Genomic DNA, 16,877 nt, shown 5'->3' with positions numbered 1-16,877 from the left:
ATTCAAGGACATTGCTGGGTTTGGGTGGATGGTCACTGATGGCAGCTGCTCATGGAGACCTTCTCAACAGCAGAGGGAGACCGCAAGCAGGTGTCTCCGTGCTTGGGATTTAGCTAGTGTGTAGAAGTCAAGGCCAAAGACAAAATGAGAAATACAAGCACAGAATAGAAATGTGCTGAGAGCCTCATAAGATACTGAGATAGCCAAAAATGCTGGGGATAAGAACTCTGAGCTATCATCAGACCTGCTTAGGAGCCAGACCCTCCCACTTCCTGGTAGACAGACAGGATAGTTTCTGTATTTCGCTCCAGCTTTTGATATTATATTTACATATCAATAAACTGTTCTTTTGAGGTAGGGTTTCATAGGATAGCCCAGGATATCAGGATGAAACTCAGACTAGCCTTAAATTCAAAATAATCTCCCTGCCTCAGTTTATCCATTGCTAGGATTAAAGGCATGAACCATCATGCCTGGCTCATTTTATTTTTATTATTTTTATTTTTATTTTTATTTAATTTAATTTTATTTTTTAACATGTTGGTCTTCCTATATTAGGTCAGGAACTCCTTGAGCACTGAGATTTATGGTGTTTGTTTGTTTGTTTATTTGTTTTTTTATATTGAGATAGGGTTTCTCTCTGCAGCCCTGGCTGTCCTGGAGCTCACTCTGTAGAGCAGGTGGGCCTTGAACTCATAGAAGTCCACCTGCCTGTGCCTACTGAATGCTGGGATTAAAAGTGTGCACTCCTATTGCCCATTGAGTTTTTATGCTTTTGTTTGTTTGTTTGTTTTTAAGTTTACAGATGCTCTGACATCTTTTGCTTTCCACAGGAAAAGATCTACTACTCATTAATGTTTGGTAGATTAAAGGTAAAGACCAAATTGGAGAGAGTGCAGCAGCAGATAGAAAGAGGAGAACTGATGGGTAACAAATGGTGGTAGAAGAGAAACTTTAGCCATAGTTTGGACCTAGGACTGACTGGACTTACAGTCTAATAAATGGGAGCTGAGAGGGAAGGAATATAAAGGTGAGGTCTCCATCTCTCAGTGACTTGATAATGATGCTGCCATCCATTGAGGTATTACATCAGGTTGGAGTCAGGAGGCGTAGACCTGGAGTGAGACAATTTGAGTGCCATGAGCCATCTAGGTTAAGCTGTCTAGGAACAATGGAAGTCTGTGTCTGAGGTCAAGGGAGTGGTTGTAGATGCCCATAGAAACTTGGGTGTCATCAACATATCTCCAAGGCATTCTTAAAGCACTCACGTCTCATTGGTAACCTCTGTGACCCACATGACATTGAAGGACAGAGACCTTCAGAAGACCCCCATCTCAATTCTCAAGTCACCTGTAGCTGATCACGAAGCCTCGGAGTCACAGTGCCCCTTTTCCAGAGGGAGACATTTCCAAATGTTTTTTTTTCTTTAATCCAAGAAGGGTAACCATACTAAATGACCACTTCCATAAAATGACCACTGCTCCTACTTACATTTAAAAAAACAATTTAACATGAAATTAAAAAGGAGGTCCTGTTGAAAATTAAATAAATATATTGATCCTTTTGAAATTTACTGTGTTGCTCTAACTATTCCCAAGCTCACCATGGATCCATGCACAACCTTCATCATGGGGACCAGATATAGGGTGGATGCCTTTAATCCCAGCACTTGGGAGGCAAAGGCAGGAGGATTTCTGAATTTGAAGATGACAGGGCAGACCCTGTCTCAAACCAAGCCAAACCTATATCATGATCCGTACCAGCCTCTGGGTGCCCCTGAGCCATCAAATATGACCAGTGGCATAATCTAAGAGGCTATAGGTTCATTTATTATGAGTGTTAACCACAAGACAAAGGAAGTAGAACTATTAACTTCCTTGTAGTAGGCTGGTCTAATGTCTTTTGGGATGTTGAAAGACTGTTTCTAGTATCAGAACCCTTAGGTGATTCTCACAGCCCCCAACACACGCCACTGCTGCCTTCTCAATCCTGTGCAAAATAAGAAAATATCCTGAAGGTAGAAAGTAAGTCAAAATCCACACTCATTCAGTGCAGCCTGCTCTACCCCAAAAAGCTTGTATTTCTTGGCAGTGATGGCAACAGTACACATTAGCAGCACAGTTTTGGACCTGCCATGCAAGTAGGAAGTGCCTATCTCAGTAAAGGATGACATCAAATACTGGGTACCATTTTTGGGCCAGTGCTCTCAAATAAAGACCAGACCAATCAAGAAATAATTGTCACAAGCTGACTCTGTGTAGGGTAGCTGAGCCTCCCACCATGACTCGTCAGCTGATAAATGAGCGAAATGTTTACAAACTGTGTTCACTTTGAAAGCCAGAAGTGAGATATCTTGATTAGATAGGCCTCTCCCTGGGAACTATTGTTTTAAACTCTGTTATTTGGTTAATGTCTTATCCTTTTAAAAGTTAAAGTCCAATGAGGCCATTGGGCCTGTCTTTGCAATGTTACACTAAGCCTGGGTCATGAGTATAGTGTCCATTCAGTGAATATGGACCTAATAAATGCCACACACAGAAAAGACACAAAGATATCTAGGTTCCTGATAAATACTTAATTCCGTGGGAATGCTTTGTAAATAGTTGATCTCTTGTATTGTTTAAGGCAATACAGGTCCATAAGAATAGTATAATAGGAAAAACTTGGAAAAGGTAGAGGCATGTGCAAGAAGTAGTGCAGGAGCAGTTGGCTCTTCTAGTACATCGTGGTGGATCTGTAGACGCTGGGTAGAAATCTCCTTGGAGGTTAGAATGCGTTCATCACTTACTTGCTTCATGTACATTATAAACTTCTGACTGCCTGGTGCCTCTGCTGCTGTCATTGCCCTTTTGAGTTAGTGATGGGTCTGAGGCTTAGAGAAATAAGCATACTTCCTTAAGGGCATGGCTGTGAGGTGTGGATTTAGACTGAAGTCTGATTCTAGAATCCGGTTGCTAAACCATGGTATATTCACCTAGAACTAAGGCGAGTCTGGGGTCTGTTAGCTTACAGGCAATTCTATCAGGCTCCTCCCAGAGACCTAGCAACAACTTAAGGTCATCATATACCAGATGTGGGCTGGATATAAAAGGACTGCCCGCCATCCCAGCTCTCACTCTTCCCCTTGCTCCCACCCTCTCTCCCACCTTTATCACTTCTCTCTCATCCTCTTCTTTCCTTCTCTGTGGTCTCCTCTTCTCTAACCTCATGGCTCTGTTCCTGTCTGTCTGCCTGTCTACATGTCCATTCATCAGTCCCTGCCCTTTTCTCCAGGTCCTCACTCCTCTCCCTTCCCCCAGGAAGCCCCTTTGTACCAGATCTGTTAATGTGTAATTACACAAGGAGCATCCCTTGGCATGGGTCCGACAGGTGCCTGCCCACTGCATTATATTCCATAACAGGGTCAGTTGAGAACATGCCTCCTCAAGGATGGTTTTAGGAACATGCCACTTCTTTGCCAACAAGAGATTCTTTCGCTATCTCCTTGGCCAGGAGACTTTGACTGTGGAAATGAGCAACACTCAATTCATCTGTCATTCTTGCCCTCCCACCTCCCCTGACCCCCATGGCAGTACTCATGTAGCTTAATTAAAAAGGAGAACTGCTCACATGGGTAGGAGAGCAAGCAGCAGCTGCTGTGGGTGGGTGGATAGGTGTTCCCTCTCCAGGGAATCAGAGTCTGTGAGGCCCTGCCTGACTTCTATCCATGATTCACCTGGAGCCTAGAGGAGCAGCAGGGCCATTAGAAACCTGCCCCGTCCTTCCTTGTGGCATGCGACACTTGTGTCTCTGCTGTGTGTATAGTTACAATGCTGAAGGGAGGCCATTGTCTCTTTCTTTGGTGGTGGGGTAGGATTTCTGTGGTTAGTCTGACGATCAGTCTTCAGCCTTCTTGGAGCTGCCCTTCTGTCTGTGGGGAGAAGAGTTCTTCTGAGACAAGACATGAGGATGTGTTTGGCATGCAGATAAACCAATCTTGAGGCAACAGGTGGGCCTTCGGGAAGTGGGAGTGGTTTTGGAAGGGGATGAGAAGATGGGATGGATCTTCTTAGGCATGGCATGAAGGCTGTCCTCTTTGAGAGTTCCTCTGACAGAACCAGGGACATTCTTGTGTCCATCAAGCCAGTTTCTTTGGAAGGAGACTACCTAGCTGGGTGTCACCCTTACCCTTTTATGTCAGTACTCAGGAAGCAGAGGTAGGAAGATAACCTCAAGGCCAGCCTGGGCTACAGAGTAATGTCTTCCTTGTCTTAAAAAAAACCAAAACTAAAGCAAACAAAACAAAACACCAGGTATGTTAAGAGCAGGAAAAAGAAAGAGAAGTTTAGCTGGGTTCTCAGCCAGCATGAGTGTAGCTGATCGTCTCTGTGCCACCAGGCAATGGAGGGTCCTAGGCTAGAGAGGGCAGAGGTCCTGTGTTCCTAGGTATCCCTTTGTCGTTTAGCTTTTCCCATTTTTACCAATGACCACTGTCTTAGTTATTTTTCTACTTCTGTGAGGAGACACCATGCCCAAAACAACTAATAAATAAAGAGTTTATTAGGAGCTTGCTTACATTTCCAAAGGGTTAAAGTCTATGATCATTGTGAAGGGGAACATGGCCACAGGCAGGCAGGCAGGCAGGCAGGCAGGCAGGAAGGCAGGGTGCTGGAGCAGCAACTAAGATCTTTTACTTCTGATCTGCAAGTATGAAGCAGAAAGAAAAGGCAGAGAAGAAGAGCTAACTGGGAATGGTGTAGGATTTTAAAAGCTCAAAGTCCACCCCATGACACACCTCTTCTAACAAGGCCACACCCCCTAATCCTTCCCAAACAGTCTCACCAACTGGGGACCAAATGTTCAAATCCATGAGCCTAGAGCGGCCCTTCTCATTTAAACTTTCACAACAGCTTTTCTTGAACTTGCTCAGGAGCCTGGTCCCATGTTAGCTACCCTGCTTCTAAAATCTACCAGGGTCCAAGTCTCTTGTGTAAAGTGACTTGCTTGTATATAACATGTATTCATATTAAGTCATATCTAGGCTACTTATAGTGCCTAGCGCAATGTAAACATTATCTAAATGGTTGTTGTGTTTCATTGTTTGAGGGAGTGAAGTCTGAGCATGTTCTGTAAACAGGCAGCCTTTTCTGGGAATGTTGTATCCAAGTTTGGTAGAGTCCTGGATGCTGGACATGTGAGGCAGAGGGCATGATGTGCCACTCATCCAGGAGTGAGTGGTGGCTGGTGATGTTATGAAAAGAACTGGACATCACCAAACTCTGGTTTCTTCCGTTAACAAATGTTAACCCTTTCCTGTTTAACTGTTTAATATTTAAGACTCTTTCCTGGGTCACCATGAGGTTCATAAGACAATAAGTATGTGGTCTCCACTTAATATTCTGGAGTGGTGTATTGCCTGCCCTTGGCATCCCTGTCCTGTTTTCCCTTTCCTGGGGGCAGGATGGAAGCTAGAGTTGATTGGAATCTGGTTTTGGCACTGATCCTGCTGTTGTTGCCTGAAGGAGCATTCTGGATTAACAGATTGTGAAAGGGGGAGCAGAGATGGAAGTGATTTTGTCCCTTTTCTGAAAAAAAAATTCAACTTCAAGACCTTATGTGAGTCCTTAGGGTCACAGAGGCAGAAGGAAACAGACACAAAAAGCCTGACTTACTTTGCCCATATGTCTATCAACGTCTCCTAGCCTCCTGCAAGGCACCCACTCCCTGAGTGGTGGGGCTAGAGGGCTGGGGTGGGCACCAAGGGTACTAAGGACAAGGGGGTGCTCCGGAGGCTCCAGGCTGAGAGCTGACACAGATGGACAGACCATAAGGCAAGGCCAATGCCTACAGCCCACACTGTCACCCCAGAGCCAGTGACTAATAGTGGCAGAGGGTGGGGAGTGGTGAGTGCTGAGACAGGGAGGAGGAGGGAAGGGGAAGGACAGGGAAGTGGCAGGGAGCACCTGATCAGTGCAGCCCTGGCCATCTGCCGGCCCCTCACACAGCCTCCATTGACTGCAATTTGGAGTTTGGAAGAGGATTCTGGCTAGGGGGTGATGAGGAGGCTTGTTGTTGCAGTGGAGTGTTTGGGAGGCTGTGCCCTCCCCCCAAAGCGCCTCTCTTGCTTGCTTCCTGACCTCCAAAAAAAAAAAAGCTCCTTAAATATAACACTCTCGGGTGCCTGATGACTCTCCTGCCTGAGCTTGGAGCTTTGATTCCCCAGCGTGTGACTGCAGCACCGCTCTGCCCCAGTTTTGCCAGCAACTAGAGGCATGCCACTCTGACTGCGATGCTGCTACAGCTAGCTAGCTCTGCTGCCCCAGGGAAGGAATGGGTAGAGGAACTGTGGCCAGAGTCCGAGAACTCAGAGATACAAGGAGAGCCTCAGGGATCTGGCCATCCATTTTCTGCTCCAGATACAGAGCTATTTGCTTGGAGTGACTTAGCAAGGTCGGGAGGAGGCCCAAGCCTGTGTTTTTGGGGAAGAACCCCCACGGGGAGGTGAAGTCAGAAGTTCTGAATTCTCCCTTGAGTTATTCTCCTTGGCCAAATCCTTGTGTGGACCCTGACTCTTGAGTTTACAGTTTCTGGACTTGCTTGGGCCAAGAGTCTTGGGTATGCAGAGGTCATCTGTTTCAGTTGAATGGTGACCTCTGTTACCTTTCCAGTCCCTATTTTGAATGAGGCAAGAAACTTCAGTCATTGTTTTTGTAGGGTAAGACAGTAAACAGCGCCAGGAATTTGGAGGAGGCCAAGACCAAAAAAAAATCCCCCCAACAAAACAAAAACAAAAACAAAACAAAAACAAAAACAAAAAAACCACATTCAAAAAAAAAAAAATAAAGGCAGGTGAAATAAACTTTTTAACTCAGTAAAGTTTAAAAGAATCACCCCAGGAAACTTAGCATAACACAAACCAACTGTACGTTGATCCAATGGGTATCTGTGAGCCACAGCCCCAAACAAGTACTGAAAAACAAATATTATAAAAACACTGTCATGGTCAGACCTTGTCTCATATCAGAGAAGATGGATTTGGCAGTGGCCTCTGGTTACTCTGTTAACCTAAGCATCAAGTAGGGTATTTACAGAGACATAAATACAAGAGGATATTTAAAAGAGAATATTTAAAATACTCAATGACAAACAGGAAAAAACACGTCTCATTGTCACAGTCTGATTTGGGGAGAAAAAAGGACAAAATGCAAATTAGGCATAAAGCATAAAGAAGAGTAAGTGACGTTCTGTCCACTAGCATCATTCTGTTGATCAACTTTATGAAGGACTTGCTGTTCTCACATCATTCTCTTGACCAACTTTGTGGAGGACTTGCTATTCTCTTGACCAACTTTGTGGAGGACTTGCTATTTTCTTGACCACCTTTGTGGAGGACTTGCTGTTCTCTTTGTTGCTTGTTCCTCTTTTCAACATCAAGGTTTAGGATTAGTTTTTTATTGTGCAGATATGAGTTTTATGTATTCTTTGTATGTTTACAGACGAACGTATAAAGATCTTCATTGACTTCCTTTCTGGTTTAGTATTTTTTTCTGAGGTTTATCCGCTTTGTTGTGTACTACAGTACTGTGCATCTCCAATGCTGTATAGCGTTCTGTTTGAAAATACTTTTCAGGCAAGGTTTTCATTATTACATGCCGTGTATTTACCCTCACATAATTTACCTATGTCAGTGTAGTAAAATGACCCATAGTATTTATGGGATAGGGATATACTTGTTCAACCCTTTCCTGTCATTTAGGAGTTGAGTCAATATGCCCTTCCACTAGCTCTTTCTCAATACTTGATATTGTTTGATGTCAAAATTTTGGCCAGCCAGGCCCAGTGGCATACATTTTAATCCCAGCACTCAGGAGGCAGAGGCAGGGTAATCTCTATTCATAGTTTGAGGTCATCGTGGGCTACCAAATGGGTTCCAGGACAGCCAGAGTGACATAGTGAGACCCTGTCTTAAAATAGATAAACAAATAAGCAAGCAAACAAACAAATAAAATAAATAAAAATAAATTTTGACCTGTCAGTTGGGTCTGAAGTAGCACTATGTTAATGTTCCGAATTTATATTTTCCCAAATCCTTGTAAGGGATTCATATGTTTATTATTTTCTTTTCTGAAAGCTGCATTCCAACTTTTTGCCTATTTCTCTTATGTTTCTTCCTCATGGATTTTTGGGGAATTTTTAGTAAATGTTCAAACAGTCCTTTTCTCTGTATTTGTTGCATGAATTTTTCTCCTGGCAAAACATTTGTGTCCTCCTTTCCCCAATGTTCCTTTTAATGACTAGAAGTTGGTCGTTTTAAGTGTATAGTTCTTTTCTTTGGCTGGGTGGCAGGGTGTGTGTGTGTGTTTGTGTGTGTGTGTGTGTGCATGCGTTCGTGTGTGCGTAGGAGAGATGAGTTGATAGGATCACTTTGAGGACCTTTTGTTGTTGCTGTTGTTGTGGTCGTTGTCGTCCTTTGTTGCAGGTCGAGGTTTAGGACTGCTGTGAATCCTAAGAAAGGCATCATTAGGATGAGATGTGGCCAAACGGGGGGGGGGGGGCACCTGCTGTACCAGGAAGGTGAGGTGAAGCCAAGCAGGGAAACCTCACTCCTAATGGGCTTTTCCAGTTTCTCTCTGTGCGTTGAGGCCATGAAAATTGAAGGCCAGGATCGTTCGTTTCTGCCATCACTAAATGTTTGAACTTTATATATTCCTAACTTTTTGGGTTTTGCCAGTACCACAGGCATTTTAAAATAATTTTCTTTTGGCTTTCAGTTTTCTAGTCTGTGTGTTCCTCTTGCAAGATAAGGGAGTCTACAGAGCCTAGTCTTCTCTAAAATAATTTATGCCCTTCCTGAAACATGAATGTTGCGGGGCAGCCAGCCTGTGGAGAGGCAGGCGGCATCTGGGGAAGGTATGTGCTCCTTCTTAGAACTTGTACCAGAGTGCTCCATTTCCCAGGGAGGGAACTGCCCTCAGAGTACACAGTGTTGTCTGTGAGAAGAAAATGCAGGCAAGTCCACAAGATGGGCATTTATCTATCTCTCAAGGTCTCCATGATTAATTTATATCAGGGATGTGCCGTGTTCCATGTCTTGTCAGCAGTGTTTGGATTCTTTATGGACTGAAAAGCACAGCATTGGTTTCTAGAGCAGAAGGAAAATTCCATGATCCACAAGCAATGGGAATCCATGGGGCGACTGTCACCCATCCCACTGGGCTCCTCTCTCTCTCTCTCTCTCTCTCTCTCTCTCTCTCTCTCTCTCTCTCTCTCTCTCTCTCTCACACACACACACACACACACACACAGGCACTTAGCATTCTCAGTAATGAAGAGGTCGCCTTTGCTTAGACCTTTTTCTCCTTATTGGCTTTCTTTTATGTCTTGGCCTAAATGAGCTCTTTTAAGCCAGCACATCTGAGAGAAAAGATGTGTATGTGTGTGTGTATGCATGCATTTGCGTTCTTGCATGCTTTTCTGGAATTCATATGTGAAACCATATGTTCAGGGTCTTCCTCTGTCATTTTCTGCTGCAGTTTTTGAAGCAGTTCCTCTCATTGGGCCTGAAGCTCACTGATTGGTGATCTGGCCAGCAAACTCAGGGATCTGCTTGCCTCCATCCCCCCATGCCCACCCCCCAACCCCCAGCACATGGATTCCAATATGAACATCTGTTCTAGAGGTTCTTCTGCTTGGGCAGAAGGTTCTTTGTTTCTGTCTCCATGGAGCCATGTCCTTGCCCTGAGACTTTTGTTTTTTTAAATAAACATGCATAGAGATTGGGCTTGAAGTTTGACTCGATTATATTTATATCCTAAAGTTGCATCTTCCTGACTGCTTGGCATCAGGGATACCAAGATCCTACCCTTGTTATTGCTCAGTTGTACTGTCTGAGACACAACCCTGGCAAATACCTCAGTGTGTGCATGCACAGTCACAAGTGTGCACCTACCACACCTAGCTCTCCAGCTGCCACCACAGGCCTTCCACAGACCCTTGTTCATAGCTGTAAAATAGGGTTTCTATGGATTTTCCCGAAGTAGCTGATGGCCAAAGACCAAAGAACTTAAACTTTTCCAGAGATGTGTTTTTAGAGAGTATGTTTGGGGTCCTCTGGTCTCGTATTGTAATGTCCCCATGATTGGAAAAATAGGACCAATGAGAAGATTTGCATCTATATAGAGGACATTAGCCTGGAGGCTGGATCATGGGAATTCGGATCACATTACCAAGCCATGAAGGCAATTCAGTGTACCTTGGGAATCTGGTATACCTCATCCATCCCTGTGCTGAGTGTATGGCCTGGATACAGGCCCAAGGATCCTTAAAAACACAATTGGCGATGTTTTCAGAAGTCCTGGTGGCATTTGGACATCACCTGGCATGGGGCTGTGCGTGGAAAGGAATTCTACCAGTCATGGGTCTTTGGCTATCATATCCCTGAAAGGGATCCTAGATCAGGGTCCTAGAGAGTGTTTCTTCTGTGTTAGTCAAATGCCAGAGGGACATATCAATGATTCGGGCGTTAGTTTAAAGTCATATTAAGGAAGTACTTACTAACAAGCCACCTCCCGCTAAAAGACCTCCTATTCAGGGCAGCACTACACTGAGTGGGAGGAAGTGTCTGTTCCCTGCCTTCCTGGGGGTGGCCAATAGAAGGAGGGCAGTGGGTCATAGCAGTGCATGCCCCATGACAGTCTGCAGTGGGATTGCATGCCTGGGTTCGATAAGAGCGTTACCTTAGAAAGTCGAGCTTGGGTGATTTGTTTTTAGCTCAGGCATGGCTTTAGAGTGTTCCGGGCCAGTTTTAGTGGAAAGGCTTATTATGGGTCAGCTGAAGGTTGCTATTTCATAATTAATCTCCTCTTTGTTCTCTTCCACCCATTCACATTACTGACCCAGATAATGGATAATAGGGGGAAGGCCAGGAAGGTCCGAGAGGTACAGCCAGAGAAGTGGTTGATGTGAGAACCTCCAACCAGAGTTGATTTGGGGAGTTACAGGCATTCCCTCACTTAAGATTCAGAGTCCACATTTTTCCCCCTCTCACTTAGTGTTGTTCCTGGAGTGCCTAAGTCTGTTTGCAGCTTGGGTTGGTGAGGATGAGTTGACTAAGTCTTAAGTCAGGACAGGCTGTTGGGGCCACCTTGACAGGATTCCCGACTTCAGGTGACTGAAAGCCTGCTTTGCCACTCAGAGCTGCTCACCACATGCCCTGGTCATGTGGGCAATGTCCCCAGTAGGGGAAGAGAACTGTGAGTTCTCTGTGCTCAGAACTAACTGCTTGGGAGCTCAGAGCCTGCTGGCTGCCCCAGCTTGCTCCATCAGGACCGGACAGTTCTACCTAAGGTGGTCTTGAGCAGCCATACACTAGCTAGGATTTTCAGGTATGCTCAGCTGAGGAATCCTGAGGTTGTTCAGGACCCCTTCCCTGCCAACTGTGTGACCTATTAACTCACCTGGGTAATATGGTTGGGGGCCTGTGACTCTATCCCTCTGCTGAGTTGTTTGCCCCTTGCCTCTTCCTTCCTGGTACCGCATTCCCACCCCCACCCCCGTGTGCAGCACACCGATCCCTGTCATCCCTGGTGATCTGTCCCATTCTGGGACAAAACATGTGCTGTGTCTTTAAATGGGCGGAAGTGGCTGGCGGTGCTTTGCTTGGGTACTGCATCGATTAGGAGATTACATGGAGCTGCCGCCTGGGGGGAGGAGAGTGCAGGTTCTGCTAGGTCGGTGCTCTGATTCTCCCGGCCGGCCGGCCCTCCTTGCCTTTCCTCCCCTAGGCTGCTCACTGCCGGTAGGAGGTGAGGGTGGGTGGCTGGCGGCCAGCCTGGACTGTGGATGCAACTCCAGGGTTCGCTCAGTTCAGGCTTACCAGAGTACCCATCCTCATCAGAGACTGGCAGTGGCGGCAACACCCAGGGCAGCCGGCTCCAGCCTGGGGCTGGATTTGCCCAAGCTGCCCTTGGCCTCTGAGCCCAGCTGAGAACTGGGAGAAGGGCAGTGGGAATAGAAGCAGTAGGACCTCTCTCTCTCTCTCTCTCTCTCTCTCTCTCTCTCTCTCTCTCTCTCTCTCTCTCTCATTCAAGTCACATTACATGGGATTCTGTTCTTTTGGGACTTCGTCATCTTTTCCACTATGTCCTGGGACCTCCAGAGCTGTGACAGGGATGCAAAGGACACGGTCAGTGGATTCTCGTGACTGTACTAATGAAAGGATTCAAGCTCTCCTGGTAAGTGGAGGATGGATAAGTGTGACCTCTCCCATCTTTCTTCACCTGTGTGTTCTGCCAGCTCTCTTCAGAGGTCTCCTTGAGACAGGCCTGTCTCACTGGGTGTGTAGCAAGCTGTCAAACCCTGAAGTTGGAGTACCTGGCTCAGCTAGCACCCACAGGGCTGTGTTTTCTCCCGGCATGTTCTCTGCGGTCAGGGGTTTGTAGAAGTTGAATCTCATAGAAGCTGAACAGAGCCTCCAGCTTTGAGGGGTCGGGTGATTGTACACAGAGATGGAACTTTATACAAAGATGCTTTCCTTCATCTTGCACTTGTTCTGGGCTGGGGGCCTTGACTGTCTCCCGGGGAGCATTTTCCTTGTCATCACTGGGGGGTAGTCACAGCTGAGGCAGCCTCTGACCTCTCTGGGAGGCCTCTCCCTGTGGAGAGAGTGATAGGGACTGGGCCCCATCTTCTAGGATGCCCAGCTAAGGAAGAGTGGACATGTGCCTTGGGGCTTTGCAAGTGTTTGACTCTTGCTGCGATTAATACTGGGGCCTGAGAAGAACTTCTGCTTTGCAGTGTGTGGGGATAGTTGTGTTCTAGCTGCAGCCGTAGGCAGTGTATTTTTACCTTCTATTTTAAAAATAAAACCCTTACTGTTCCCTCTTCTCCTTTGATCCACTGAGGACCAGATGGGTGGGGGAACTGCCTTTTTTTTTTTTTTTTTTTTTTTTTGTCTGCTTGAGAAAGAAACTGCAGATTTTTTGTCTTTTGTTAGGAAAACTTTGTCCTACCAGGAATCTGGTACCCCCGCAGGGTGGCCTGTGCAGCTGCCTAGGAGGAGAAAGGGAGAAAGCTCCCGGGGTTAGGGAGGGAGGGCGCTTTAACTCCTTGAAGAGGGTGGAGGGAGGAGGAGGAGGAGGAGAGCTTGGGGAAGCGCTCTGCAGGAATGCAGCCTACCTTCATTGAGTACCTGCTGCCCAAGCTGGCTGGGGGGTAGGGGAGTCCATTTCTGTAGGTGGCAGGTTTATCTTTAGAGTCAGGCATAGGCTCAAGCACTTTAACCAAGGAGTCTTAGCTTGGCTGCAGGTCACTACTGGTTTTCTAGAAACCCCCTACCCAACCCCCAGCCCCCAGCCTCAGCAAAGTGTAGCTCTCCTGCTGCAAGCATTCTTTAGAGGGCCTTGAGAAGGACGGAGAGAGCAGAGCTGAGTTCTGCAAGATTAGCTCATAATAACTGCAAGCTCTTGACCTGGTGACAACCGGGGACCGACCGCTGAGCATTGAGTTGCTTCTCTTAACATTAGGTGCTAGGGGGCTGGGTCCTTGTGCTGAAGCCTCTTCTCTGAGTTTGAGACAAGGAAGTCCCAGCCCTACAGCTATCCTTGCCCTTGCTTTCTTGGGGGGGTTTGTCTGTCCCACCGTGTGGTACACTGTCTCTTGTCATCAGTGATTCTAGGCCCACATGGGTGGTCAGAGCTGCGCTCATTCCTTAGCAGAGTAAACCCAGGCATCTCAGAAAAGCGCAGGTACTTCCGGAGGCACAAAGACCCTGGGCTTTTTATCAAAGTCACTCAGCGCCTTCCTTTCCCTGTTGTCAGCAGACTCAACTTGGGACCTAGGTACTCTGACTGTCATTCAGATGAGACATCACTTTAACACAGGCGCTTCTTGGCTCAGCCCGGCTTGGTCCCTCAGGGACATGCAGAGATGTTTGCCTTTGAAATCTGTCGTGAGTATCTCTTGCTGCATTTCAACAAGGAGAGCAGTGCTCAGCTGGGAGCTGTAATTGCCCAACCTTGTCTCCTTCGGATGAACAGAATCCGGGGATATTTCTGTCATTTACGCCAGTCTGGATGATGCTGTTCGATCGTGACCTTCTGTCTCATGAATGATAGACACAATAGTCCACTGTGTCCCCTCTTTGCAGTTGTATTGTGGCTGTTTGGGGGGGCAAGAAGTGGCTGGCTCCCTTTGCCATTCCATGTTAGGTGTACCCTGTTCCCAAGAGGCAAGATGATGACCTGGGAAGTACTAAGTGCCTCTGGATGAGGATGGGGTTAGCAGGCTTTCGAATGTTTGGAGTCATCTCTAGGAACACTTCTAGGATTCCTCCTGTGTAAAGGTGACAGAGAAATGGGGGTACTTATGCTCCTAATTGAAGTAAGCAGTGCTCTACCACTTATTGGAATTTACTCTGTGTCAAGCTCCATTAAGTACTTTGCATATATTAGCACGGGCCATGCAGAACTACAACTATGACCCCTCGTTTTACAGACCAGGAAGCTGAGACAGGGGTTAAGACATACGCTAAGAAATCAGTTTGTGTATGTGTTAGGGTTTGCTGTAGGGTCAGGTTGTAGCAATCCGCCTACTTTCTCTGTACGTAAGACCTCACTATACTGCCCTTCCCTACTCTGATGTCTTATTAGGTCATTTAACTGGACTTTGAAGATTGTAGTAAAGTTCTCTGGTTCGATTTGTACTGTATCCCAACGAAGTATGTGCTCTGTGTTGACAAAATGTCTATTCTGTGTTGGAGCTAGGGAGATTGAGGCCTAGAGTCATAGACTGTTTAGGTTAAATTCATGTAACTAGTTCATGAAAGGGTGCAGCCTGCCTTCACTAATTTTGTGTGTGAGCATGTGCTTGTGTGCCTGTTCATGTGTGACTATGGAAACCAAAGCCCGGCATCTGGGTGTCTTCCTTAATTGCTTTTGGCCTGATTCTTTGAGATCAGTTCTTATCATCACTGTATCTGAAGCTAAAATTTAGTCGGGCTGACTGGTCAGTGGGCTCAGGGAATTCAGTGTTTGCCGTGCTGCAAAGTTTGTGGACCAATCCCAACTTTTTACATGGGTGTTGGGACTCCAGACTCAGGTCCTTGTGCCTTTATGGCAAGCATTTTACCCACTGAACCATTTCTTCAGCCCTCTCATAAGCAGAGGACAATCACAATAAGAGCAAGATGTTTCTCTGTTGCGAAGGTTCAAGGTCTGCAAGTTCATATCTCTGTTGTGAGGGTTCAAGGACAGTATGCAAGTCCATAGGCTCACTCACCCCTTCTTTTCACAAGTGTTGATTAAGTTTTCATTATGTGTAACCCTTAGCCTAGGAATGTAGTCCTTTAAAGTGTGTAAACAGTCATTCATGACCCTAGTCTTCTAGAAGACAGTTCTCTTGAAGGTAGAGTGCCCCCCCCACCCCCTGCACACATAGTAGAAGTCAGTCAATGCTATTGGCCAGATAAATGCAACCAACAAGTCTAGAGACCGATTTCTGCTGGTTTCCACAGAGCATGTTCCTGGGGTAAATGGAGGACGCTTGGATCTGGATTGTTAAGTAAAAAAAGTTTTCCTTTACACAGCAACTTGCCCATAACTGACAGAGTTCCAAGGTGATGCGTTAGGTTACAGGATTTCAGTGTGTGTGTGTGTGTGTGTGTGTGTGTAACTGACAAGTGGCTACATCAGGAAAGAAGTCCTCCACATTATTTCTCCTTCATCAGGAAGGAACTTAATTAAACTGCCTTAAAAAGTTGCCTCAGTCGTCCGGCCATAATTTGGTGAATAAGTCGGCCTTCAGTCTGCTGGTAATTTGGTGAGTAAGGTAAGGGTTGCAGTGGTAGAAGCCAAACGGAGGTGAACAAATGAATAAGACTGTGGCCAAGTTGCAGAGGGAAGTTTCCTTTCTACTCTGGAAGCCAGTGTCCCTCTGTCTGCACATGGCTGCTCTCCCCACTCACTCTTTGAGCGATGTAAAGTTACCGCTGATTCCCTTAGAGCTTCAGAACAGAGCTCAGTTTTGTGAGGCCACTTTCTCCAGATTGCTGTCCCCACAATGGCCCCGGCAGACTGTGCAACATCTGGAGGATCCCCTCAGCTCTTTCCTGTTCCTGCTCTTTACATCTTCTGGGTTCCGAGGTACAGGCGGCACATAGCCCGAGGCTCGCACAGACTTTCAGGAAAGTCAGTGTAGGGGAGAAGCTGATTTTTGTGACAAAAATAAATAAATAAAATAAACAAAACCAACCAACCAACCAAAGCTAAGAGAGCATAGTCCAACATAGCAGGGAAGCACTTCTAAGGTGAGAACTCAGTTCTTTATTTTTATTTTTTAAATAGGCAGATGTTAGGTCTCAGACATGGGACAAGTGGCTACTGAGATACATATTTAACAGGTGTGAGGACAGGTGAGCTTGCGTGATGCGTTCTCACCCCTGACTTAGGAATGAGAGTTCTCCCCTCCACCGCCCCAGCCTGCGCTCCATTTCTCTCCAGGTGACTGGATAGTCCACTGACTGGCTTTTGTTCTCATTTCCCAGGCATTAATGGGCAGCCATGTTTTATTGACGCTGTAGGTCAACTGCCCGTTATTCTCTTTCTTTTTACATCTGTTAATGAATGATTTCCTGTTTCTTTTTCCCCATCTCTTGTCTAGACCTCATACTTCTCTTTTGAGGCTCTTCCCGGGAGAGATGTGCTATGGAAGACAAGGGAGCCCAGGGGCAGTCTCCGTACATCTCCTGGACAGCCTGACTTCACAGCCTTTGAGAGGCTTCCCAGAAGGCAGGCAACAGAGAAGGCTGGGGTCTCTCGGTGGTTTGAGAGAGGACTCATGAGTGGGAATCTTGTTACTACCTTTTAGCCTGCTGTGGGCCTGGGTAGGATATTTTTTGAAAG

The 16,877-nt window shown here is 46.3% G+C and overlaps 1 protein-coding gene across 10 annotated transcripts in view; it reads left to right on the top strand.

Moving 5' to 3' along the window:
* Positions 1 to 16,877, top strand: part of Gramd1b (GRAM domain containing 1B) — a 180,844-nt gene that overhangs the window by 87,223 nt on the left and 76,744 nt on the right. The window contains exon 1 of one of the 10 annotated variants that reach the window (XM_085844543.1): positions 11,689 to 11,708. The exons of 8 other annotated variants lie outside the window; for them this stretch is intronic. Coding sequence is in view for 1 of the 2 variants with exons in the window: in XM_029482067.2 (XP_029337927.1) it covers positions 12,190 to 12,212 (23 nt within the window). In the remaining variant the exon portion in view is untranslated. Of the gene's footprint in view, positions 1 to 11,688; positions 11,709 to 11,759; positions 12,213 to 16,877 lie in introns of those variants that run through there. One more of the 10 variants, XM_029482067.2, reaches the window with a different exon arrangement.

This window comes from Mus caroli, unplaced genomic scaffold (assembly GCF_978045245.1).
Source record: "Mus caroli unplaced genomic scaffold, Mus_caroli_1 scaffold_11, whole genome shotgun sequence".
Lineage (NCBI taxonomy): Eukaryota > Metazoa > Chordata > Mammalia > Rodentia > Muridae > Mus > Mus caroli.
The sequence above is the reverse complement of the archived record's forward strand: the minus strand, read 5'-3'. Positions and strand labels throughout refer to the sequence as shown.